Source organism: Lactuca saligna, chromosome 4 (genome assembly GCF_052625555.1).
Source record: "Lactuca saligna cultivar CGN05327 chromosome 4, ASM5262555v1, whole genome shotgun sequence".
Taxonomy (NCBI): Eukaryota; Viridiplantae; Streptophyta; class Magnoliopsida; order Asterales; family Asteraceae; genus Lactuca; species Lactuca saligna.
Window position 1 is genome coordinate 47754669 of NC_136420.1, and position 27912 is coordinate 47782580.

General features: G+C 40.6%; 1 protein-coding gene across 1 annotated transcript; it reads left to right on the plus strand.

The window, feature by feature from the left end:
- The first annotated feature begins 15910 nt into the window (after window positions 1–15910).
- LOC145041772 (AT-hook motif nuclear-localized protein 18-like) lies at window positions 15911–17422 on the plus strand. The gene has a single exon (XM_078989945.1). The coding sequence runs from the start codon at window positions 16271–16273 to the stop codon at window positions 17222–17224; it is 954 nt and encodes a 317-aa protein (XP_078846071.1). The 5' UTR covers window positions 15911–16270; the 3' UTR covers window positions 17225–17422.
- The last annotated feature ends 10490 nt before the right edge of the window (window positions 17423–27912 follow it).

Genomic DNA, 27912 nt, shown 5'->3' on the forward strand with positions numbered 1-27912 from the left:
TCGACTACAAGTCCATAAACACACTCAATCAAATACTAAACACTGCGCTTGGGGTAAAATGACTCTTTTACCCTCGGTCAAAGTCAATTATCTTTTGGGCTGACTCGCCGAGTTGGGCCACCCAACTCGCCGGGTCCTACTTCTCACTTTTCACTCTTACTCGCTGCTACTCGCCGAGCCTGGCATCGACTCGACGAGTACCCTCTTGATCCAAGAACTCAACCAATCTTCATCCGACTCGCCGAGTCGTATGAACAGACTCGACGAGTTGTTCTTGATCCCAAGAAGATTGCCTTGGACTCGCCGAGTCCCCCCCATCACTGAGTTTACCCTCAACTCGCTGAGTCCACTCCCTAACTCACCTCGTCCACTCGACACTGATAAAACTGAAGAACTCGGGACTCGCGACCCAACTCATCGAGTCATTCTTCCGACTCGCCGAGTTGCCGCCATGCAACTGATTTTTACTTGATTTTGTTTGAATCCAATGCATACAATTGATAGATCTGAGTCCAATAAGCTGATTTACCACGTAAAGTTTCCAACTTTACGTGTACAACCTCATGAATAAGGGAAATAAGGCTAAAGGATGCATAAAATGGGTAGATCTATGGTTATCATGCAATATAACTCCAAAAAGACAGTAGATCTGGGCTCTACAACACCCCAACATTCAGATCCACAGCTATTTCGACTTAATAAGACGTTCATGCAAACATAAGGTTTGGAACAAGCATCAACTAGCTCTTAGGAGAGTTCTAATGGAAGTTTAAAGCATATAACAAGATGGAACTCCGAAAATACCTCAATTAACTCTGATTTGGCCTTGGATCTTTGCACTACAACACTTCTCCTTGCTTCTTCCTTCTTCTCCTTCTTCACACCTTCACAAAATGGCACCAAAACACATGTAAGCTCTTCAAGGGAGGATTAGGGTTCTCTCACTGCGTTCTCAGGGTGAGGGAGGCGAGAATGGGGGCTATAAGGTGGTTTAAATAGTGGGCAACCCGGGGAATTTAGGGTTTCACCCAGACAGATGGACTCGCCGAGTCAGGGATATGGACTCGCCGAGTCCCCGACTCACGCGTGCCCTCAGGCGCGACCCTACTCGGCGAGTCAGGCTAGAACTCACCGAGTCCCTCTTGAAAAACTCACTATAATTACCAATAAATCAACATACCGGGAACGGGTCGTTACAATTCTCCCCCACTTGTCTCAGACTTCGTCCTCGAAGTCTGCTACGATTGGATCTGCAAATAACTCTAGGTAGTGCGCTCTCATTTCCTCTTCAGCCTCCCACGTCCATTCAGACCCCTTCTGGTGCTGCCACTGCACCTTTACTAGCTGAATTACCTTGTTCCTCAAGGTCTTGGTCTTCCGTTCCAGAATCGCGACCGGCCTCTCGATATAATTTAGGCCGCTATCAACCTGAATGTCCTCTAAGGGAACGACTGCTGTCTCATCCACCAAACACTTCCTCAACTGCGACACGTGGAAGGTGTTGTGTATCTGACTAAGCTCCTCAGGGAGATCTAACCGATAAGCAACCCGACCCACCCGGGCCAAAACCCTGAAAGGACCAATAAATCTGGGGCCCAATTTGCCCCTCTTCCGGAACCTGATGACACCTTTCCAAGGTGAGACTTTCAGAAGAACCATATCTCCCACCTGGAACTCCAAGTCCGAACGCCTCCTGTCGGCGTAGCTCTTTTGCCGACTCTGCGCAGTCTGCAGCCTACTACGGACCTGCTGGATCAATTCCGTCGTCTTGAGCACCACTTCGGTGCTCCCTATAACTCGCTGACCGACCTCGCCCCAACAAATCGGGGTCCTGCACTTCCTGCCATATAACATCTCAAAAGGAGGTCGATCAATACTCGCATGATAACTGTTGTTATACGAGAATTCCGCTAACGGAAGATACGTATCCCAACTGCCCCCAAAATCTAAAACACATGCCCTAAGCATGTCCTCGAGAGTTTGAATCGTCCTCTCGCTCTGCCCGTCAGTCTGAGGATGAAAAGCGGTGCTGAAATGGAGACGAGAACCCATCTCGTCGTGGAATCGCTTCCAGAATCTGGACGTGAAACGAACATCTCGGTCCGACACCACCGATACCAGCACTCCATGACGTGCCACAATCTCTCGCACATAGATATCAGCTAACTTTTCCGCCGATATACTCTCCTGAATCGAAATAAAATGGGCACTCTTCGTCAACCGATCCACTACTACCCATATCGAGTCCACCCCGCGTGCGGTCCTGGGGAGTTTGGTGACAAAATCCATGGTGATATCCTCCCATTTCCACACGGGAATGTCTAACGGCTGCATCTTGCCGTGAGGTCTCTTGTGCTCCGCCTTGACCTTCCGGCAGGTCAAACATCTCTCAACATACCAAGCGACGTCTCGCTTCATGCAGGGCCACCAATAATCAGGTCGACGATCTCGATACATGTTCGTCGCTCCTGGGTGGATAGAAAATCGAGACTTATGAGCCTCGTCCATCAATACTTGCCGTACCCCACCCCAGTACGGTACCCACACCCTACCATGAAGCGTCAACAAACCCCGACTGTCGTAATCAAACGAAGCTACTCGGCCCACTATCCTCTTACACTTCTGCCTCTCCTCCTTGAGGTCCTCCATCTGAGCCTCCTTGATCCGCTCCAACAATGGAGTGATCACTGTCATCCTCATACACAGATCTCTGATAGGGGCCGTCGACACCTTGCAGCTCAGGGTGTCGGCCACCACATTGGCCTTCCCTGGATGATAAAGGATCTCACAGTCATAGTCCTTCAGCACGTCTAACCATCTCCTCTGTCTCATGTTCAAACTCGGCTGATCCATAAGATATCGCAAACTCTTGTGATCCGTGTAAATAGTACAGCGGACCCCATAAAGGTAATGTCTCCAAATCTTGAGGGCAAACACAACTGCCCCCAGCTCCAAATCGTGGGTAGGATAATTAGCCTCGTGAGGCTTCAACTGTCTCGAGGCATAAGCTACCACATGGCCTCGCTGCATCAATACTGCTCCCATACCTGTGATCGAAGCATCACAATAGACTATGAAATCCTCTACTCCCTCTGGCAAGGTAAGGATCGGAGCCTCGCACAATCTCTGCCTGAGAGTCTCGAACGCCGCCTGTTACTCAGGCCCCCAACGAAAAACCACCGACTTCTTGGTTAGCCGGGTGAGCGGCACTGCTATTTTGGAGAAGTCCTGAATAAATCTTCGATAATACCCTGCCAACCCCAGGAAGCTCCGAATCTCAGATGGAGACCTCGGGACCTCCCATTGCATCACGGCCTCAATCTTGGCCGGATCTACCAAAATACCCTTCTGGTTGACGAGATGACCAAGAAACTGCACCTCGCGCAACCAGAACTCACACTTGGAAAACTTTGCGAAAAGTCTCTCCCTCCTCAAAGTCTCCAACACCTCCCGCAGGTGCTCCTCGTGCTGCCCCTGTGTCTTGGAATACACCAAGATGTCATCTATAAACACTATCACCGACCGATCCAGCATCGGTCTGCACACGCGGTTCATGAGATCCATGAATGCGGCTGGGGCATTGGTGAGCCCAAATGGCATCACCACGAACTCATAATGACCATACCGGGTCCTGAAAGCAGTCTTCTGTACATCCTCATCTCTAACCCTCATCTGATGATAACCGGAGCGTAGATCGATCTTGGAGAACCAAGACGCTCCCTGAAGCTGATCAAACAAGTCATCTATCCTCGGAAGTGGGTAACGGTTCTTCACCGTTACTTTGTTCAACTCCCAATAATCAATGCACATACGATGCGACCCATCCTTCTTCCTCACAAATAAGATCGGCGCTCCCCAAGGCGAACTGCTCGGCCGAATGAAACCCTTGTCTAACAGCTCCTGAAGCTGTGTAGACAACTCCTGCATCTCAGGGGGAGCAAGTCGATACGGTGCTTTGGCTATCGGAGCCGCACCAGGAACTAGGTCGATCCTGAACTCAACCTGCCTCTCTGGAGGTATCCCCGACAAATCCTCGGGGAACACATCCGGGTAGTCACGAACAATTGGAACATCATCAATCGTCGTCTTGCCCTTCTCCCGGGCATCCAAGACATAAGCTACAAAACCGGCGCAACCCTGCTGAACATAACGCCTCGGCCTTGCGGCAGAACAAAAGACCGGTCCTCGCTGGGGCCTCTCGCCCTGAATCACTATCTCTCCCCCACTGGGAGTGCGAACCCTCACTAGCTGAAGCTCACAATCAATCACCGCCCCATTGGGGCTGAGCCAATCCATGCCCACAATAACTTTATCCCCACGCAGGGGAATAGGAACCAGGTCCACTGAAAACTGCTCATCAAATATCTGGAGGGAACACCCTCTATGCACTCTGCCAACCCTCACGGTCCTATCATCTGCTATCTCGACCTCTAATGGACAATCCAGCTCCCCTGGAGCTCTGCTAAATCTCTTGCTAAGCGCAAGCGATACAAATGATCGGGTAGCCCCCGAATCGAACAGTACCAAAGCAGAAATGCCGTTCACCGAGAACGACCCTAAATAAAACATATCATCAAGTAATATTCAAACGATATTATAACAATTTAAGAGATGGAGGAAAGATACATACCCGTCACCACATCAGGAGTCGCTCGCGCCTCCTCTGCTGTCATCTGAAATGCCCTGCTCTTCGCCACTGGCGCATCAGATCGGCCCTGTCGGCCATCCGTAATCCTCAAGGTGGCAGGGGCAGGTGCAACCACCTTCCCTGCTGCAGCTAAACTGGGACACTGGGACCTTTTATGTCCCCTCTGATTGCACTGAAAGCAAATCAGATCTGATGTTGTAACCGTAGTAGCAGGGGCCGTACAATCCCTACTCAAATGCCTAGTCCGACCGCACTTGTAGCAGCCGGAACTCCCTGCCTTGCATGCCCCCTCGTGCAATCTCCCACACTTGCCACACCGACCGTGGCTCTGCTGACCCCTAGACCTGTGATCTGAAACCTTGGGCTTTGTGCCCACACTGCCTGAACCCAAAACCGCCTCCGGTTTCCTCTTCTTCTCCATCTCGAGATCAATCTCCCTCTCTCTAGCTCTGGCAATCATGTCATCCAGCGTTTTACAACTGGACCGGCTCACAAACATGCGGATGTCACTCCGCAACATCTCATGATAACGGGCCTTCTTCATCTCCTCATCGGCTGCATACTGAGAAACAAGAAGGGCCCTCTCCCTGAACTTGGCGGTGATCTCCGCCACTGTCTCTGTAGTCTGGGTAAGGTCCTGAAACTCCCTAGCTAACTGTTGCACCTCAATGACTGGTGCAAACTCCGCCCTGAACCTGGTAGAGAAATCAGCCCAGGTCATGGCATCCGATGCCGCATCATCCCCGATGGCATGTCCGACCTCCTCCCACCAATCCCGTGCCCTGTCCTTCAGAAGACAGGACGCCAATCTGACCTTGTCCCCCTCGGGACACCTGCTAGTGCGGAAAGCGTTGGCCACATCCGCCAACCATCTAGTACTCGCTATGGGGTCCCGCGCCCCATGATAGTCTGGAGCTCCGCATGCCCTGAACTCCCTGAACGTAAGTGTGCGCGACCCCATCACGGCCGCCATCTCAGCATGGAAAGTACTCAATCTCTCATCCATCAGCTCTAAAATACCCTCCTTGATCGAACCGAAGATCACAGGAGTATGTTCCAGTATGATGCGAGTAACCTCAGAAGAAAGGAACTCCCTAGTCTGCTCATCCATCTGCCCGACCTCCGGGCCTGATCCCGATCCTGATCCCCCTCCGGCATCTGAACTGCCGGCTGCTGGCCTCGGACGCAAAACTACCATTCTGAAACATATCATAACAACATCAGAACACTGAAATATCTCAAGGGATCATGATACTACTACTAGCTTCCTGGTCTTGCCTTGGCCTTCCTTAATTCGAGTACGGATCCTCTGCTTTCAGTAGTATGGGCCCCTACTACCTTCCACATCTATCCGTACTTTCCTCAAGAACTGCCTTGACTCCACCAAGTCACTTCTACTACTGCCATTCTCTGCTACTCTCATCCTAGGCTTGCCCTAGGGAAACCTCAAGCTCAACACGACTGGTCCTCAGCTGCTGTAGGTCTCCTCATAATGCCAGCTAGCCACCACCTAAACGCCATCACATGTGATGAGGATCATATAATCCTTCAAGTAAAAGATCCGTCCCTACAACGGTTGGACTCAAACAAGAGCTGCGCAATAGGGCCAGTTCCAGCACTCTGGGATTATTCAAACCTGATTACATGTGGTGTGACGTGTTCACCTAATGGCTAACTCCCAGTACTCAGAACCCCACCAAGCACGAAGCAAGCAGCATTCGGATAAGGGAAACAGACTCAGGCAAAACTATTCTTATAACAAGAAACTGCACTAGCATAGGATGCTAAGCTCATACTATCAGGCATAACCTAAACAGGCTATCCTACTGCTGTCTACTCAATTCTAGCATGCAATACTCATAAAGTTGTAACACATAAGCAGGCACATAAGGCATTCTCCTAGATCATTAGCCCTATACTAGCATGCTGTTCTACTGAAACTGAAACTGAACAATTAACTTGTATAGGTAATTTGGGAGTACTTACTTGAGCTCGGCTGACCGCATGCACACACCTCTATCTTGTTAAAAACAATTCTTTCTTTCTAAGTACTTTCAAAATTCTTTTTGTAAAACATTTTTATTTTACTAAAATCTTTTATTTCCCTTAGTTTGAGTTCAGATACACCCGGAAGTGTATCCGAATCCCTCAAACCAGGGCTCTGATACCAACTTGAAACAACCCCAAAAATACAACCCAAAAAAATTTCGTTTTTTCAATATAATCAAAACCGTAATCAGAGTGTCATATAATAAAACCATACGTGATGTATTCCAACAAAATAAAAAACACTTTGCGGAAACTGTATCATACTACGGCAAATCAAAACAAACTAAATCAATCCCAGGCTAAAAGCTAAAGCTGTAGTGTGTGCGATGCCGTCACCCCGAGCTCTTCCCTTTGCTTGCGGAAGTACCTGAAACCAAAACTGAAACTGTAAGCACGAAGCTTAGTGAGCTCCCCCAAACTACCACATACCATACAATAACATATAAACACATATTGGGCCTTGCCCACTGCATCGGGCCGAAGCCCGGAAACTGCATCGGACCGAAGTCCGGAACTGACCGAGACCTTGTCCCCTGCATCGGACCGAAGTCCGGAACTGACTGGGACCTTGTCCCCTGCATCGGACCGAAGTCCGGAACTAACTGCATCGGACCAATGTCCGGAACTAACTGCATCGGACCAATGTCCGGAACTAACTGACTGATCATGGCATAGCATAACACATCAACTAGCATAAACACATATACGGCATACTACATCGGGTCGTAGCCCGGAACACATAATACTTAACGCATAAAACATAGCACACAAATCCTATTCGAGCCACGAAGGCATCGAACATACTAGCTACTGCATCGGACCTAAATCCGGAAACTACTGCTAACTGAACGGGCCGACATTGTGGCCTTAGACCCGTTCCTACTGGAAGGAAACTCACCTCGTAAGCTGGCGGCTGCTCCTGAATCTCCTCGGCTACAAGTCCATAAACACACTCAATCAAATACTAAACACTGCGCTTGGGGTAAAATGACTCTTTTACCCTCGGTCAAAGTCAATTATCTTTTGGGCTGACTCGCCGAGTTGGGCCACCCAACTCGCCGGGTCCTACTTCTCACTTTTCACTCTTACTCGCTGCTACTCGCCGAGTCTGGCATCGACTCGACGAGTACCCTCTTGATCCAAGAACTCAGCCAATCTTCATCCGACTCGCCGAGTCGTATGAACAGACTCGACGAGTTGTTCTTGATCCCAAGAAGATTGCCTTGGACTCGCCGAGTCCCCCCCCCCCCATCACTGAGTTTACCCTCAACTCGCTGAGTCCACTCCCTAACTCACCTCGTCCACTCGACACTGATAAAACTGAAGAACTCGGGACTCGCGACCCAACTCGTCGAGTCATTCTTCCGACTCGCCGAGTTGCCGCCATGCAACTGATTTTTACTTGATTTTGTTTGAATCCAATGCATACAATTGATAGATCTGAGTCCAATAAGCTGATTTACCACGTAAAGTTTCCAACTTTACGTGTACAACCTCATGAATAAGGGAAATAAGGCTAAAGGATGCATAAAATGGGTAGATCTATGGTTATCATGCAATATAACTCCAAAAAGATAGTAGATCTGGGCTCTACAACACCCCCAACATTCAGATCCACAGCTATTTCGACTTAATAAGACGTTCATGCAAACATAAGGCTTGGAACAAGCATCAACTAGCTCTTAGGAGAGTTCTAATGGAAGTTTAAAGCATATAACAAGATGGAACTCCGAAAATACCTCAATTAACTCTGATTTGGCCTTGGATCTTTGCACTACAACACTTCTCCTTGCTTCTTCCTTCTTCTCCTTCTTCACACCTTCACAAAATGGCACCAAAACACATGTAAGCTCTTCAAGGGAGGATTAGGGTTCTCTCACTGCGTTCTCAGGGTGAGGGAGGCGAGAATGGGGGCTATAAGGTGGTTTAAATAGTGGGCAACCCGGGGAATTTAGGGTTTCACCCAGACAGATGGACTCGCCGAGTCAGGGATGTGGACTCGCCGAGTCCCCGACTCACGCGTGCCCTCAGGCGCTACCCTACTCGGCGAGTCAGGCTAGAACTCGCCGAGTCCCTCTTGAAAAACTCACTATAATTACCAATAAATCAACATACCGGGAACGGGTCGTTACACTTTATTTTCATTTCTGACAATTACTCCCAAACTATGAATTTGATAACACTGATCATCCTCATAGCTAATCCTTTTGAAAGTTTTATAGCAGTAGACATTAGTGGATAAGGTTATAACCATCATTCAATATCATTTTCCATTATAGTTGGTTTTAATTATCCTTAGAAAATAATCACCCTAAATAAAATTATTTAAGAAGGCTAGGATCCATATTTGACTCCATGATGTCTAAAGGGGTTCCGTAAGTGCACCATAAAGTTATTTAGGTAGACAAAGCCCTTTTCCAATTTTGATCACCACAAATTCATAATTCTTTGAGATTCATTTACTATCAAGGGCATGTTAATCTCAAATTATGTTCATCTGAAAATCTATGATGGGATCACCACAGATCACTGAATAGATGGTGAATCGACCATACAAAATTGCGTGGTCCCCGACTCAAGTTACGCTCGAGATGCGCAATTTCCACATTATTCACTACATCCTTGGTTGCACATCTTGAGGAATGGGAGGAAGAGAATAAGCTTCAAGGAGCTCAGATTATAGGGGATGCAGTAGGTCCTACAAGCTATGGGATAGTGTTTGATTAGTTGAGAACTTCTAAAGATGTCATGATACTCGAAGTACATAATTTCATTTGGGACCTCTTGGCTCAGAACTGTGAGGTTGAGTACAGTGCGGAAAAGAAAAATGTGGGGAAAAATCTTAGTCCTTATAGAAGAAGAAGTGTCCTCATGATGTAGAGTGTGACAAGATAAATTATTGTGGGATGTTCCAATCTTCTCATAAGGATCCTTGTAGTGACAATACTATCAGATGAAGACGTTGTGGAACCTGGGCCATAAGATATCTAAGTATCGGAGCACCGAGTCTCTTTGCTACAATTATAACTAGATGAGACACTTGAGCAAGCAGTGCCCTAACCCCGAAGGTCAATACAGGTGGTTCAGGGAAGACATCGGATAAGGACAAAGCTCCAACACGTGCATTGCAGATGACATCGTAGGAGGTCAGACACGATGATGAGGTGATTCTTTTGAACTTTCTTGGTTAATGATTTACCTGTTATGGTTTTATTTGATATTGGTGCTAGCAGATTGTCTGTATCTGCAATATTATGTGTTTAGCTTGTGATACCTCTTGGTCATTTGATGTCTTATGTTAGAAATTGAGGTATTAATAGGGAGTTTTTCTTTGGTAGGAAAAAAATTCAATGAGTGTTCAGACCTCGAGTTTCAGGAGGTGGAATTTGTGCTCCTAACGGTGTCATATTGGAAATGTGTCATCCAATTTCAGAAGCAGGGCAAGTTAGGCCCCCAGTTCATTGATCCCTTCTGGATTTCCGTCCGGGTAGGAAAGGTTGCATACCGACTGGATTTTTCTAAAGTGATTCCCTTGGATGATATTCAAGTCGAAGAGCACCTGAACTATATTGAAACGACCCAAAAATACAACCCAAAAATTTCTTAAAAAAAAACATTACTAAAATCATATTTAGAAAAACTGTATCATAAGTCATAACATAAATTCTCGAGTATTAATTCAAAACATAATATCATTATCAGAGTCAAACATTCCCAGGCTATCTGACTATGGTGTGTGCACTGCAATCTTCCCGAGCTCCTTTTTTTTTAAAACTGAGTACTTGAAACCAAAACTGAAAACCGTAAGCACGAAGCTTAGTGAGCTCCCCCAATCTAACACATACCATGCAATAACATATAAAGCACATACTGGGCCTTGCCCACTGCATCGGACCGATGTCCGGACTAACTGGGGCCTTGCCCCCTACATCGGACTTAAGTCCGGAAACTGACTGGGACCTTGTCCCCTGCATCGGACCGAAGTCCGGACTAACTGGGGCCTTGCCCCTGCATCGGACCGAAGTCCGGAAACTGACTGGGACCTTGTCCCCTACATCGGACCGAAGTCCGGACTAACTGGGGCGTTGCCCCCTGCATCGGACCGAAGTCCGGAAACTGACTGGGACCTTGTCCCCTGCATCAGACTGAAGTCCGGACTAACTGGGGCCTTGCCCCTACATCGGACCGAAGTCCGGAAGCTGACTGAACATAGCATAGCATAACATATCAACTAGCATGAACACATATATTGCATACTACATCGGGCCGTAGCCCGGAACACATAACACATAACACATAAATCCTGTCTGAGCCACGAAGGCATCAAACATACTAACTACTGCATCGAATCAAAGTCCGGAAACTACTGCTAACTGAACGGGCCGGCATTGTGGCCTTAGACCCGTCCCTACTGGAAGGAAACTCACCTGATGCTGCTGAACTGCTGCTGCTAATCCTTTTGACTGCTACCTGACCTCTGACTTCGACTGCTGCTCCACTAGCTCCTCGAGCTACCAATATCAATATAACACTTAGTCCAACTGACCTCCAAAGGTCACTAGGTCAATTCTGGTCAAGGTCAAAATCCTGATCAAAGTCAACCTTCCGGGTCAACCCTACTTGCCGAGTCTACCTACTAACTCGCCGAGATCATATGTTCTGGGTCTTTCTTATTCGCGACTCGACTCGCTGAGTCAGTCCATGACTCGCTGAATCCAACTAGTTCCAAGTCCTGTCCTGTCCAACTCGCTGAGTCACCACCCGACTCACTAATTCGAGCCCTAACTCGAAGGGTTTAGGGTTTCGCGATCTGACTCACCGAGTCCAAGAACAGACTCGTCGAGTCCTAGACAATCTTCAACCAACTTGTCGAGTTGCTCATCCAACTCGCCGAGTCCATGCCTAACTTCATCCGACTCGACGAGTTGTTCATCCTACTCATCGAGTTCCTCCTCATCTTCAAGCTACTCGCCGAGTCCACTCGAAGGACTCGCCGAGTCTATCCAGTCCTCAATCCATGCAGTGGATTTTCGAGCCACACAGAGTTTCCAACTCATAGATCCATACTTCTAGGGACTATCCCCCAAGTAAAGTGGCAAACTTTACGTGTAGATTAAGAGATCTAGGCTCAAAACACCCTAAACTAGGGTTTATGGCAAACATACTTCTTCAACATACCAAGGGCTGATACTTTAGGGGATTCAAGACCAAAAAAAACATGGATATGAGGTAGCAACCTCAGATCTGAACCTCCAACTCGGATTGGTTACATATCATACCAACAATGACCAAAACTCACATATAAGAATAGATCTAGGTGCAAAGGGAGTCCAAGAAACAGCTTATTACCTCCAACTGGTCTGAAATGTCTTCTCAATCTCGGATCTACAGTCCCTTCTTGCACCTCCAAGGCTTTTCTTCCTTCTCTAAGCTTTAGTGCACTCTACAAGGCAAGATCTAGCTCAAAAACGGATATGGATGCTAGGGTTTGGTGTTCTGGGGTAGAGAGGCAGTAAAGGAACCCTAGGAAAGAGAATGAGACGCTTAAATAGGCTCCAAATCCCGGATTTAGGGTTTTTCCTCGCTCAGACCCAACTCGTCGAGTCTCCTTGGCCGACTCGCCGAGTCGGTCGCTTACACCACAACCCGGATCCCGCTCGGACTCGCCGAGTCCCTCCATGGACTCGCCGAGTCTCCCCTTAAACTTGAGGTTTTTCTTTCTTTTCTTGGCTTTCCAAACTTTGGGGTCTTACATATATGGAGAGGCCAATTACGATACTCAATAGGAAGACTAAGGCTCTATGCAAAAAAGTGGTGAAACTGGTGAAGGAGTAATGACATCACTAAAGGGATTTTGGATGGATGTGGGACTGAAAGGTCGAGATGATAGAGCATTACCGTAGGTTATTTGCGGAGGTGGATTTCGAGGACAAAGTCAGATTCTAGTGTGAGAGAGTTGTAACATCCGAATCCCAAAGTACTTTACATTTTGCTAATTTATCCTTTGTATTGGATCACCATGATGTGGTGGTGAGACATAACGATGTGGCAAGTCAAGGTCAACCCGCGTATTCATTTAAGCCAACACACTGTGGCAGTATATGCCACAATGTGGCAGCCGTCAATGAGAAACCTATTTTTCAGGTTTTGCTCCCTATTTAAAGGAATGAGGAGACTAGTGTTTACTCACCCTTAGTCTCCATCAGCCTCCATCAAACCAGTAAAACCCTAATATATATATATATATATATATATATATATATATATATATATATATATATATATATATATCCTTCATTTGGTGCCTTTGTGGTGCTCTTAAAGCCTTGGAATGAAGATGGAAGAAGACGTAAGCTTTGATTCAACAATCTAGCCCTCATCCTTTGTGTTACCAATCTTCTGCTCCCTTGTAAGCAGTGTCGTAAAAATCCCGATTAGGTCCCGATTAATCTTTGATTAATCCCTAGGCGCTACCCAACCGATTAGAGGGCGCCTAATGATTAATCCTACCTAGAAAGTGATTAAAATAGTAGAAAACGATGAAATTTTACCACTTTGAAGAAGTTCTATCTCAATAGAAACCATTTGATGAATAATTAATGTAGTATTAATCATATTAACCTATTTTATTAAGATATTAGTGGTATTTACAAACATTGTTATGATATTAGTCATATTTAATTTTTTGAAATTTAACGAGTTAGCAATTAATGGTCTCCGACTAATCACCTAGTTAATCCCCGCCTAACCGATTAATCCTTTAATCCCAGTCCACCAACTAGCTAACATCGATCGTTTTCTACAACCTTGTTTGTAAGTGCCAAAGACTCGTTTTTATCAAAGTAGATTGCTAAATCTTATTTTTTAGTCCCTTAATATTCATATTTTATGAGTTCGAAATGATGGGATCCCAAAAAGCTTGCAACTCTATGAATCCATGAGACTTTGCATGTGATTATTTATTTAGATCTTGCTTTTTGATGGGCTTTGAGCCATGCATGAGTTTTCCATAGAAAAACCATCCTTTTTAGCTTAATATGGCTTCAAGACATGTATTGGACATACATGACTAAAAATCACCAACATTTATGTTGGATTAGGTATTGGAATTTGTTCTAGAGTAAATGAGCTATGGACCCTTTGTAATAAGTGCTTAATGGGGAAAGTAATGTCATTTCTAGCTCCTTCGAATCTAGGCTTTTGAATTTTAACCTTATGGATGATCTAATCGGGTAAAGTTGGAAACTTTATCCTTCTAGACCTTGTTTCAGACTGGATGTAGAATTCGGAGACTTTAGATCAATGAAAAACAACTTAATCTATTATCCTGCTGAAAACCCTGTGGCTACGGCGTGGCAATGGGGAAATTCATGACTAGTTATTGTTGGTGGGGACACAATGTGGCCATAGGAGGCCATGTGGTGGCGGTTGACTAAAGTCAACGTTGACCATTGACTTTGACCATTGACTTTTGACTTGAGCTGAAGGTTTATTTGGTTGGAGTGATTAGGTAGTGCGTAACAACTATACTCTATCAATGAGAGTAGCAGCACTAGAACATTTTCTGTGAGGTGAGTCTCCTCACTGTGCTTGTGGGTCGAATGCACCAATATCGGACAACCAATTTGTTTATGTAGAAAGCTAGTTGATATATGACTCTTACATGTTTGTATGATAGGTTTGAAATACACTACGTTTGTACGATTTGGGTGAAATAAACCATACGGTTGGTCTTCGTATTTGTATGATTAGGTTGATAAGACCCTAGGGTTAGACCCATGAGTATACGATGGGTTGGAAGAAACCCCTAGGCGAGGCCCATATTTGTGTTTTAAGTTTGAATATACCTTAGGGTTAGGCCCAGTTGCATGTTTCGTATATGGTATTTTGGAAAAATCATTAAGCCTTGGGCTTACAGTGTATGTTTATGGTTTCAAGTAAATCTGACACAAAAGGGAAGGGTCCGATGTGATGGCACAACAACTGCCCCTCATGATTTCAATACTTTTTGCATAATTGTACTTTGACATTTTGACATTGTATTTGGTGATTGACTTAGAGATTTTTGGTGAATGAAACTATAGGTTTTAAAAAGGAAAAAATTTATTACTGATTTTGGTTCGTTACACTATCTGTAAGGCGAGTCTTCTTATTATATTACTTATGTCATAATGTATGCATGGTAGACAAGCTAAATCTTATTTGTTGTTTGTTGTTATATGATTAAGAGTTGTTGATAACTCCATGGCGTGCTGTTAGCCTATTGGGACAACTGATACTCCTCAGGGTTGCTAATAACCTATATGGTTTGCTGTTAGCCCATCAGACGTGCTGTTAGTCCATATGATTTGTTGTTAGTTCACCGACAGTATTGTTAGCCTGTTGAGATTGTTGATAATCCATAGGTTTGTTGATAACTCATAGTTCTTTATTTATGATGTGTTGAATGTGATATTATGAGGGAACTCGTTAAGCTTCATACTTACAAATGTGGATTAAACGTGTTTCGGATACTTCAGATGATCGCGGAAATACAAATGTTTGATTGTACATATGCACCTACACTTTTTGTGATTCTTGGCATGTTTTGATGCTCTGATATTGATACTTATTATTTTCTTGACTTGGGTTCTATGAAAACAATGTGTTGTCTAAATTAAAAACGAAAAATTTACTATAACAATTGGACGTGACAATATATATTAATATTATTATTATTAAAAAAAATATAGGCCGGTGCTAAGACCCGTCTTCATGCAATAGCGCTACCTGATCTGCCCTCGATCGTGTTGGTTGTCATGCATTGCATAATTACTTTGGATCATGTTGCTTTATCACAACGCAAGTTTCTTCGATAAAGAGTAGAAATTAGAAAAACATGACTAATGACATCAAAAGGGTGGCTTCTGGCTAAGGACTAGAGCTAGGAGTGGTTCATATGCTGATTGGTCAAATTGGTTTATTAACCCCGAACCGTTTGATGGAACGTTTTGTTATCTCTAGCAACTTGATAGTGTTTTTTATATAAGTTTCTTGCAGCTTAAAAGAAGATGTTTATGATATTGATTATTTTTTTGTTTAACTAAAACCATTTAAAAAACTTAAAATGATTTAACCAAGGCCAAAAATGTGACAATATGTAACAAGGCTTTGAGCGTATATAACATGAAAATTAGTAAAGGAAACTCTAAAAGTGGAAGCAAGAACTCAAGAATTGGGGAAGAACATGGGTAACAATGGGGGACAAACGTAGGACCCACCTCACCGCCCATGCGCACGCAAACTTATCTCTCTCCTCTTCCTTCATGACCTAACCCTAACCCAAACAACACTTAGCACAAGAAGAGCATCTTTCTCTCTCTCTCTAACCTTCACCAACAGCAACCAAATTCTTCATATATTATTTTCTTAGCAGATTCAGAAAAGTTAGTAGAGAGAAAGAAGTTGCAAATATGGAAGATGCAGCTCAGAATTTGGTTGGGTTTACTGGTGAAGGTTAGAGAAGAAACCCTCAAGAAAGCCAACAAAACATCTTTGCTACTTGCCTAGAGGGTATTTGATCAAGAATTCAAGATGGATCCAGTCACTGCCCATGGTCGTCATCTACCTCCTCCTTTTCATACTAGAGATCTGCAGCTGCACCACCACCAGCAGTTTCAGCAACACCATGTTCATCACCATCAGCAGCAACAACAGCAGCATCATCAACAGCAGCCAAATTCCGAGGAGGATGAGCAAAGCGGTGGAAGTAGCAGCCTCAACCATGGCCAAAAGCGAGAGCGTGAAGAAAACCACAACAATATTAACAATGATGGTAATAGAGAATTAGCGTCGGTTGTGACTGGTGGCGAAGGAGATCATAGCAGCGGCGGTGGAAGTGGCGGCTCTAGACGCCCTCGCGGCCGCCCAGCTGGCTCCAAGAACAAACCAAAGCCACCCATAATCATCACCAGAGATAGCGCAAACGCGCTGAGGTCCCATGTGATGGAGGTCGCTAATGGATGTGATATTCAAGAAAGTATATCGAACTTTGCGACGAGAAGGCAAAGAGGGGTGTGTATTTTAAGCGGTAATGGCACAGTTACCAACGTTACACTAAAGCAGCCAGCGGCACCGGGGGCGGTTGTGACACTTCATGGGCGATTCGAGATCTTATCACTGTCAGGTTCGTTCCTTCCTCCGCCAGCTCCGCCTGCAGCTTCAGGATTAACCATCTACCTAGCTGGTGGTCAAGGACAGGTAGTTGGAGGCGGAGTAGTGGGGCCTTTGTTGGCGTCGGGCCCTGTAGTGATCATGGCAGCATCTTTTGGGAATGCTGCGTATGAGAGACTTCCTCTTGAAGATGAAGAAACTACACCAGGTTCAGGAAACGGGCCTCTAGGGTCGCCTTCTGGTATTGGTAGCCAACAACAACAACTCATGAACGATGGAAATCCATCGTTATTTCATGGATTGCCTCCCAACTTGCTAAATTCGTGCCAATTGCCAACAGATGCATATTGGGGTGCAAATCGTCCCCCTTTCTGAAGGGAAGGAGTGTAACAGATCTTTCGGTCCATTCTATTTTCATTTAATTTCACCTTGCAAACCTCTTCCTTTTCCGGATTTCATATAAACTAGTTGCGTTTGCGATGTTACTTACTTAATAGCATGTTTGCTTTAAGAATTTAGGGTGTAAAAAGTTTGTGAAATATCCTACCATATGGCCTTCAGTTGTTGAAATTATGACGCTAATGGATATCGACCGATTATGATAGTTATCAAGTGTTCAGAACTTCTGCAAATAAATTAACAGACTTTGTGTTCGAATGCTAGTTAACGAAACAAAGAAAAATAATCCCACAGAAATCGTTAATTTACAGCAAATTAATAATCAAAATTTGGTATGGTTTTCTGGGTCCTAGAAAATATAAATTCCAGGAGCTCTCATTCATTGAGACATTGTAATTTTTAATTTTTTTTCTTGACTTTAATTAGTTAATGGACAATCTTGAAAGATATAATGAAGATGTAAAAAAGCTACCTAGTTCAAGTATTTTAACGTGTCTATAGGTTTCCTTTTTTTGCAACATCACCCATAAAAACCTCAAAAACAACTTAAAAAAATCAACCTTAAAAATCTCATTTTAGAAACCCCACAGTTTATGATTGTATACTTTCTATTCTCCATCATCATTCAACAAATTCAAATATATTACCGTCCTCCCATATAGTAAATTATTTTAAAAAATTACTTTAAAAAATTATAATTTGTTCTTTTCTTTTACCTTTTAATTGCGAAACAAATATCGTCGATATCAACGTTAATAGTTAAATACATGAGATTGACTGCAAAGAAAAAGCGTGATTAGTTTTTGGACAATAAGAGTGTACGAATACAAAAACAAAGTAAAATACATAGAAAATCCAACTTAATAATTAAATATGTTAAACACGAATATATATTGAGTTGTTATTATTTTTTTTTCTTTTTTAGTAAGAAAATAATAAAATATTACAGTCTAATATTTATATTTATACATGTATTCATAGTTTAATTCATTCATTTTAGAAACCCAAAAAAATAAATACATATTTTAACTTAAAATTCATATAAAATTTACAACTTAATACAACTCATTCACAATTTAATAAAAAATATTCACAACTTATAGTACATTACATTTCCTTGATTACAAACATTCATGAGATCAAAGAAACCATTCGTAGATTATTACACAATATTCATGGGATCAAATAAACCATTCATAATATGAATACTTCTCATACGAAATTAATATATTAATACAAATAAATACACATTCATAATTTAATACATATAAAATACAAACTCACAACTAAATTTACAAATAAAAACTTATGAAATGAAGCATTTCATCAAACACATTTTTTGCATCACATGATGCAAACTCTCATGATGGTGTTAGGCAGTTGATATGGTGGTGTTTGTAATCCCAGCCGATTTCGGCAGAACCTTAACAATTTATTGTAGTGAAATCGTCGCAGCACTAGCTTTCGTTGGATCCTTATAAACTTCATATTTAAACAAGGAAACCAAGCTACTAAGTAGATCATCACATATAGATAACCTATGTAGACCTAGAGAGGAAGAATAATCATTAGATAATAGAATCATACACACCTTCAAAATTGGTTATGAACAAATCCACAGAGAGAAAACAATTTTCGTAGCTCTGATACTTGATGAAAAGAACTAGATCTAAAGGAACTTAACTATGGAATCATGAGCATGAACCATAAAACGGTGCACATATGTGGAGACGAAGCAAATTTTGAAGGGTAGAGACAATTGTGGACCTCGCTCTAGGTTATAAGAGGTTGACGACGGTGGTGATGGTTTGACGTCGACGATAACAATGATTCACCAGAACCAATGTGGGCGACGAAGCAGAGGTGGTACCAATCTCTGTATGTCATGTCATTATTGTAGGCTGTGACAATGGTATCCTGCGAATCACTAGTGGTAGAAATTAAAGGCAAGGATTATTTGTTTTGTCTAAGCATGTTAAGAGAAGAGAAGCGAGATCCGATTTTGAAATATGATGAATTGTGTATAGATAATTAGGATTTGATAAAACTGCTAGTAGTACAAACCACAGACATAAACGATGATCCAGTCATCTAGCAGGGTATAGATTATAACCACAGACTATTCTAGACAGTCCAGTGGAACGCTAGCAGACTTGTAACTTATAGATGTTTTTGAACTAGGTGCTCACCAGATGTACTCTAAAGTCCTAGAAGCTATGGACTTAGTGCCTTATGAATGGACATTGGCAACTATGGATTTAATGCCCTATAGATGATCAATGGTAGCTATGGACTTAGTGCCTTACAAATAAGCATTGGCAGCTATGTATTTAGTGCCTAATAGAGAACATCGACAACTATAGACTTAGTTCCTGTTAGAAAACCCTGGTAGCGATGGACTTCATGCCTATTTGTTAGGAAGATCCTTAGGAATAAATGTTCAAGAATAGACGATTGATAGGGTAGATCCTTAAGAATAAAGAAAATAATGGGGACGAGTAATTAGGTTAATTGTTTGATATTAAGTATGTGAAGAAATAAATTAACTATATTATTGTGGGTTGAAAACCCTATGTGCTCACCTGGTTTCCCAAGCTGACCCACTCAGTTTATTTGTATCACATGTATAAATGCGAAGATACATTACATTGAGAGATTAAAGGAGATGTAAACCATTAATATAAATGAATGTAAGGTCTGTTTATGATTACGTTTCTGTATCTGATGACTTCCCAATGTTTTAATATTAACAAAAATACATTTCTTTGGAAATGCTTTGATAATATATTTATCATGTTTTCTTGGTAAAAATTCCGCAAATATTATTCATCAAAAAGGATACACTAACTTTTAAATAAGTATAAATAAAAATTTTAAAATGACCGCGAATTTGGTGATATCACATTATATATGTGATTAAATACATATAATCACACACAATTTATGACATTATATGCATTTAATCATATATGGTGTTGTTGGCTGTAGGTAGTAGGTGGTGGAGATGTGTGGTGGTAGGTAATAGTGGCAGGTTATATTGGTGGGTAGTAAGTGATGGGGGTCATGGGTGATGGTTGGTTTGTTGTGGTGGGTTGTGGTTACGTTGAAGTGTGGTGTATATGGGTGGGGTGGTGGTTATGATGGGTGGTAGATGGGTTGGTAGTGGTGGTGTTGATGGGTAGGTGATGGCAAGTGGTGGTGGCGTGTTCTAATGTTGTAGATGATAGTGGTGGTGGTGGTAGGCGGTAGGTAGTGATAGCGGTAAGTGGTGATGATGTGGGCGGGTGGTGGTTAGTGGTGGAGATGGTGGTGGCGGATAATGATGACGGGTGGTGCTGTTGGGTAATGCTCGTAGGTAGATAAGTGGTGGTTGGTGGGTGGTTGTGGTTGTAATGGAGGTGTGGGTTATGGTGGTAAGTAGTAGTGATGGATGGTGGTATTGGATAGTGGTGGCGGGTGGTGGTTTTAGAGGGTGATGGTAGGTAGTGGTAGTAGCGAGTGGTGGCGATGGATTGTTGTAGGTGGGTGGTGGTGTATCGTGGTTTTGGTGGGTGATGGGCGGGGTGGTTGATGGTGAGTGGTGGTAGTCAGTAGTGATGGTGATGGTGGTGGTGGTCTTGGTGGGTGGTGGGTGGGGGTGATTGTGGTGGGTGGCGGTCTTGGTGAGTGGTGGGTGGGGGTGATTGTTGTGGGTTGTGGTGATGGGTGGTGGAGGCGAGTGGTGATGGTAGATGATGGTGGTGGGTGGTGGGTGGTGGTAGGTAATAGTGGCGGGTGATGGTCATAAGGATGGGTGGTGGTAGGGCCGACCCATGGGCCTAGGCAAGCTGGGTGACCTCCCCACGCCCCCAATTACCGTAGGGCCCCCATTTTATATGGTTATATATGGTTATAAAATGACATTCCATTAATTTTAAGCCTAATGGACTAATTTTTCAAAGGCTCAATACTCTAATCGGCGCCAAGTCCAAATAGGAAGTAGGAACGAGAATTAAACCTATCGTGCGTTTCCACTTTCCAATGCATCATCAAATTTCTATGTGTTTGGAATATCCAAACATCCTACGATTCTCCGAAAGGGAACTCCTAACTATTAGTAACTTTTCATTCTTCTATTTCTTAATTCTTATTCAAGCTAATCAACTTCTTCTCGTTTGTTTTTTTGATTTTCTTAATTCTTCCACAACACTAGGCAACAATAGAGATTTCAGAAAACTAGAACTCTCATAATCTGTTTTTTCTCCTTCTTTGTAACATACACATTTTGTAATGAATAAAATTGTGAAATATTATGTAAAATTGAGTGTTGAGTTCTAACAGATGGTTTTTACTAGAAATGAAGTAAAACTATGTTTAGAATTACTCAGAAAATATTGGAAGTCTTATGAGATTCAAATTAAAAGTCAAATAGTGAAATTTAGCGAAAATATAAAATTTTAAATAAGTAAAATTTTATTAATCGATGTTGTAGAGAATCTCGTTAGAAACTTGTAAGCGAAAACCTCATCAAAATCCGAGTTATAACGAAGAAGTTATGACCAACCGAAGATCCGCAACAAAATCGGCACGACACCGAATGACATAAAAAGTGAGTTTTTGATAAACTACTTTTTAGCCTTAGTAATCTAAATGAAAGTCTTAGTATTTTTTAAACCGAGAAATTCGATAAAAAGAACGTCAAAATCTGACTTCGTATGAGGAAGTTATGATTTTTCGAAGTTTCAACTTAGCAGTAGACACCTAAAAACTCGAATTTTAAATCGAGCGATATTTTACCAATACATCCTAAACGAGAATTGAAGGTCTCGTCATTTGTAGTTCAACGGTAAAAAGTCTGACGAAAACGGATGTCGGATGAAGAAGTTATGAATTTTTAACGGATTTTCCTGTCCCGATCTGTTAAAAATAATAATATTAAAAATAAATTCAAAATTAGCCGACGAAGTTTAAATGAAAGTTGTAGAGCGTAATTTTAGCTACGCGTGCATGTAAAGAACGTCGAAAACGGAGCATGTATGCGAAAGTTATGGATTTTAGAAGTTCGGGGCCCGAAAACCGAAGAAATTCGCATGAATAGTGTTCGGACACGTCACTCGCACGAAGCATCAGCGTTACCGATACGTGGCCCGATCCGGAGATCGACGCGTGTTCCTTTCCGATTCGCCGAGGCCAAGGTCCAGTAGGAGCGAGACACGTCTCACCTACCAGCCTCGTATCCGAACCTCACTGACCGAGCCTCGCATGCACGCCAGCTGGTCCGACCCTCGCATCCGAGCCTCGCCTTCGCGCCACCTGCCCTTCGCTGCTGCTACCACCGAGCCCTTTGCTGCTTAGCTGACTCCGAACCTCGGCCCTATATAAAGGGGGCTGCGAGACCTTTCGACTAACTTTTGAAATTTGCCACTTTTAGCCCCTCTTTCCATATTTTCTTCATTTTGACTTTCCCCGAAGCCCTGATATCAATTTTAGCACCCGAAACACGTCCTGAGGCCCCCGGGAAGCCCGGAAATTTTATCTTTTCGGTTTTGAAGCCCTACCTTCGCAGAGCCCGGTTTTCAATCAAGCTCCTGGTTTTCAACATAGAAAGACATATTTAAAGCCGAAGTGATGTCCAAATTACTATTTTAACCCCCAGTTAACTTGAGGAGAGTTCAATATATAGGAACAATTGTATGTTATGTGTTATATGTGCTATGTGCTTTTCAATATTATTATTTTGAGTTATTTTCTCGTGTTATTCGCTATGTTTATAGCAATTGTAATACCTTTGACCATGTGATCAGTGAAAGGACTTAGATTCACATTGGTACTGGTACGTAGCCTCTGGCCATGTAGAGCATGTCTCCGTAAGAGAATGACTTCTATTCTATGGCATTGGAGAATGGTTAGACAGGACTATAAGCCTGAAATCTAACAAGATGTTTATCAGAAATTGCATGTCTTCTATGCCATTTGGGCCAAAGCTTTATTGATGTATATCAAGAATTGAAAAGTATATCTTTGAATAAAGTCTTTGATTGATATGAACGCTTGTCACATGATCTAACATACATCTTGTTGTTCCTCTTTGCTTTTGCCACATTGAAGTATATATATGGCATAACATTATATTGTATCTATTTTTGAACTCACTAAGCGTCACCGCTTACCCTATCAATGTTTAACAATTACAGGTGATAAGTAACTAGTATGTTTACATACTATTGAACGATGTATAATAGTTTGTAATAGTACTTTTGTACTACATTTTATGTTTGTATGAGTTACAATATCCTGGGTAGTTATGTAATATATATATATATATATATATATATATATATATATATATATATATATATATATATATAACAATTTGTAATAGAAGGTTTGTATCCAATAGTTTGTAATTCCCTTTTTATCAATGTAAAATATTGCTTTTATGAACATGCAAATAGCATGTTTTGGAGTAATGATATTGTGAAATACGAAAGTTTGAGTCTTTCAAAAATACGAAAGTTGGGGTCTTTCATTCTTATTTCTGATTTTTTTTTGAAATATCACCAATCAAAAGTTATTCACTTATTTGATTAAATTATAATCTGACATGCTATTGCTAATGCTATAGATTGGAAATGAGAACTAGTCAATCATTATCCCAGAGGTTTAGAGTACTATGAATCAGAATCCCATGGAGTTTGAAAATCAAAATTCGGTTTCTTATTCTTTCACATGCATAATTTGAGAATTTGATTGTGATTTGTGAATATGTGTAACTTCTAGCCTTCCTGAAATTTGATTTTTTATGTTAGTCTGTGAAATATCTTAATGTAAATGTTAATATGTGCAATTTTATTTTTACACCGAGTGTCTATTTTTGTAAAGATGATTCTGCCTAATTCGATTTCATTGCCTTTCTTAACATCAAATATATGTATCTGGTTTTTCCAATTGCTCTTAGGATCCATAACCGCAACAGCCCACAGATACTCTCTTATTTTCTATTTCACGTTTTTTTTTGTTATTTTATTATCTTGATTGTTAAACTATTATATGTGACTGCTATTTGTTAAAAATGGTTCCCAAAAAATATATATGAACTTCCCATCTAAAAAACATTGTAAATGTAAAGTTTTAAATTATTTTTACAATGTTTATGTATTTGAGTGTGTTTTGGCCTTTTTTATTTTGTAATTAATAGTTATTTGGTTGTTTGGCTTTTGGGGCTTGTCATGCAGGCTTTTTTTCTTTACATGGGTGGTCTCGAGTGGCAATTTAAGGGTTTAAGGTTGGTAGTTCATGTAGAATGAGAGACAGAGGGTCGTGATGCATGAAGATGAGTGATATAGGAAAGAGGAGAAAGACATGATGGTGTTCCGGTGGTTCCTGCAGAGGCAGCGGCTGATGGCTTCTGTAACGGCAACTGGTTGTTCAACGGCGGCATCCAGAGTTTCTAGTGGTGGTGAATCTTTAAGTTGTATTGAGATGAGAGAATATGATAAAGACATGTGATCTTTGGGTTTAGAAATGGTAATAAATTCAGGGTGGGAATTAGGAAAAGTTTTATATTATTTGTTTGGATTACACTCATAAGTAAGTTATATATAAATTATGAAAATTATAGGGTATTATGCTCTTTTTATCTTTGTAATAAATAAAAACGTGTGTGTGTCTCTGTGTGTATACACACACACACACACACACACACACACATATATATATATATATATATATATATATATATATATATATATATATATCTTTGTGAATGGCCTATTTTTAATTTTTTTTCCTGGGCTTCAAATTATCTTTGACCGGCCCTGGGTGGTGGGATGGGTGGTAGTGATGGATGGTGGATATGGGTGAGTGGTAGTTGTTGTGGGAGTTGAAGGTGGTAGTTGTGGGGTGATGATGATGGTAGTAGGTGGTGGTTTTGGTGGGTGGTGGGTGAGGGTGATAGTGGAGGGTGGTGGTGGTTGGTGGTAATGGGTGATGGTTGTTTGTGGTGGGGGTGTTGGTGGGTAGTAGTAATAGGTGGTGGAGGTGGGTGGTATTTATGGTTGGATGAAGCGTCTAATTAATGGTTTGGTCTAGGCTTTCGCTGTAATAGGTTCTTTTGTTTCAATATGCAGTTTTGGTAGTGTTGATAGTAGTTTACGACCAGGTTGTGAGTTTACGGCCGTAAGCTTGTTTATGGCCGTAAACCCAAGACCGGCCCAAGTCCACTATATAGATGCTAGCTAGGTCATTTAATGGTTGTTGATACCACAGGGTTCACAGCTGCTATTTTACAAGTTGTACCAGACGTTTTCATTAATATAAGCGTGTGCAAGCTTGTTTTGATTTCTGTTTCTACTTCATTCTTGTTATTATCGAGTGTTTTGATTGTTTGATCACTGGTAAGATCCCTTTCAGGACCTAACAGTGAAGGTTGGTGGTAATGCAAAGTGGCGGTCATAATTGTAGGTGTTGGAAGTGGTGGATGGGTGGTGGTAGTGGTGGTGACGGCTGGTGGTAATGGGTGGTAGTACTGAATGGTGGGTGGTGGTCGTAGTTGGTGGTGATGAGTGGTGGTGGTTGTGGTTTTCGTGGGTGGTGGGTAGGGGTAGTGGTGATGAGTGGCGGTGACGGTGACAGGTGGTAGGTGGTGGTGGTGGGTGGTATTGGTTAGTAGGATTTTTAATCTTTTATTTATTTTTTATTTATATTAATATTAGTAGTTGAATGTCTGTGCATTACACAGAAACACCTATATAGTTGAAGTCTTTAGAAATATAGGTTTTTTTTTTTAATATAACAATAACATTGTTGTTAAATTTGATATAATGATTTGTATACTAAATTGATATAATATATTCATTTTTTGAATTATATGATAATATATACATATATTATAACTGCATAATCTATATTGTTTGAATAACTTCTATCCGCGAGTTACACATGAATAAAATTAAATATAATATATGACTTAATGTTATTTATAGTTGTTGTTATTGTTAGTTAATTTTTTAAAATTTATTTTCTTAATGTTTTAATTCCTATCATTATAATTATTTAAAACATCAAACATTGTTTTTTTATTTTAAAGGTAACAATATAATTATTTATATAGAGTTATTTTTAATTATTATTATTGTAAGTTATTTTATGCTACTTATTTGAAAACCTTTAACGATTATTAAAATATCTTTAGGAAATATTTTATTTAAATTGATATTATAATTTAGTTTTTTCATTTATCAATACAATTTATCACTTTTAACTATTTACAAAACATTCTTTGGTTTTTTTTAAGTGGAATGGAAACTTATATTTAAGGTTAGATTGTAATGTTATATTTAAATTAACAATATAAGTATTTTATCCAAACTGTTCAAAAGTTGTAGCTTTAAACTGATAATGGTTTTTATACAACAACATTTTAAATCTAATAACTTAAGTATAATATGTTAAAAGTTAAAAAAACATAACTTTATAAGTTAAAGTAAAGATATTATTTTAATATTGAAATTTGGTTTATATATGATTACACTTTAGGTTTGATATTTATTTAAACTTATTAACCAAATTTTAATTATTATTAGAAAGAAATTGAAAATTAATAAGAGTTTCAAATGAATGTGGTGAAAGGAAAAATACATGTTAGTTTTAAATAAATGTGGTGAAAGGAAATATGCTTCCTTCATATATATTCAAGGCGAATCCCCGCGCGTTGTGCGAGAATACAATTATATAGTTAAAATAATAACTTTTACCAAATTATTATTTAATATATCTAGTTTGAAACAAAATGTTAGTAGTAAAGAAAACATATAGTTAACATATTAGTTTTATTAAACATTATAGTTTTAGTTTTTAAATCATTGTGATATATACAATTAACTGATAATTTTATAAATTGTTTAAATTTGTGTAAATTATATATAAAACTAATGATAATCTATATATAACGGGTAATAAAATGTATGAACAAAAATATGATATACAACTTTTAGTAACCTAAAAATACAAAAACATCTATTATAATATTTGTATTAATATATATATATATATATATATATATATATATATATATATATATACAACGAATAAAAAATATTAAAATAAACACTACAACTTTAATAACATAAAAACACTAAAACATCTATTATACCATTTATATAAACTCTTCATATTTAAATCACAAGTCTCTTGAAATACATTAATATATTAAATGAGTAAAATTTTACAACCTTATTAAATAAATAAAAATAAAAAGTTATTAGTAATTACTAATTAATAATCACAAGTTAAAAATTCTTAAGTTGTAATTAATAAATATACATAAATTAGAAAGGTCTTGAGCTCTAGTGTGAGTTTCAAATGAACGCGATACTTGGAAACGTGTATTTATTATTATTATTATTATTATTATTATTATTATTATTATTATTATTATTATATTCGTCTAAATAATTGGTTTTGATGCATCATTTTAGTCCTTTCAATTATTAAATATAAAGATATTTAATTATAAATTTATAACATATATAGTTGCATATATATGTTAAACAAGTCACATATAATATATATTTTTGTAAATGTCATATATAATTATTATCATAGTAATATGGATAAATTATTTACATATGAATAACATATCATGATAAACCATCATAATTACATATAATGTTAAAAATTATGTT

Excerpts from the sequence above, each read along its gene's own strand:
- LOC145041772 (XM_078989945.1), top strand. The coding sequence starts at position 16,271 with ATGGATCCAGTCACTGCCCATGGTCGTCATCTACCTCCTCCTTTTCAT.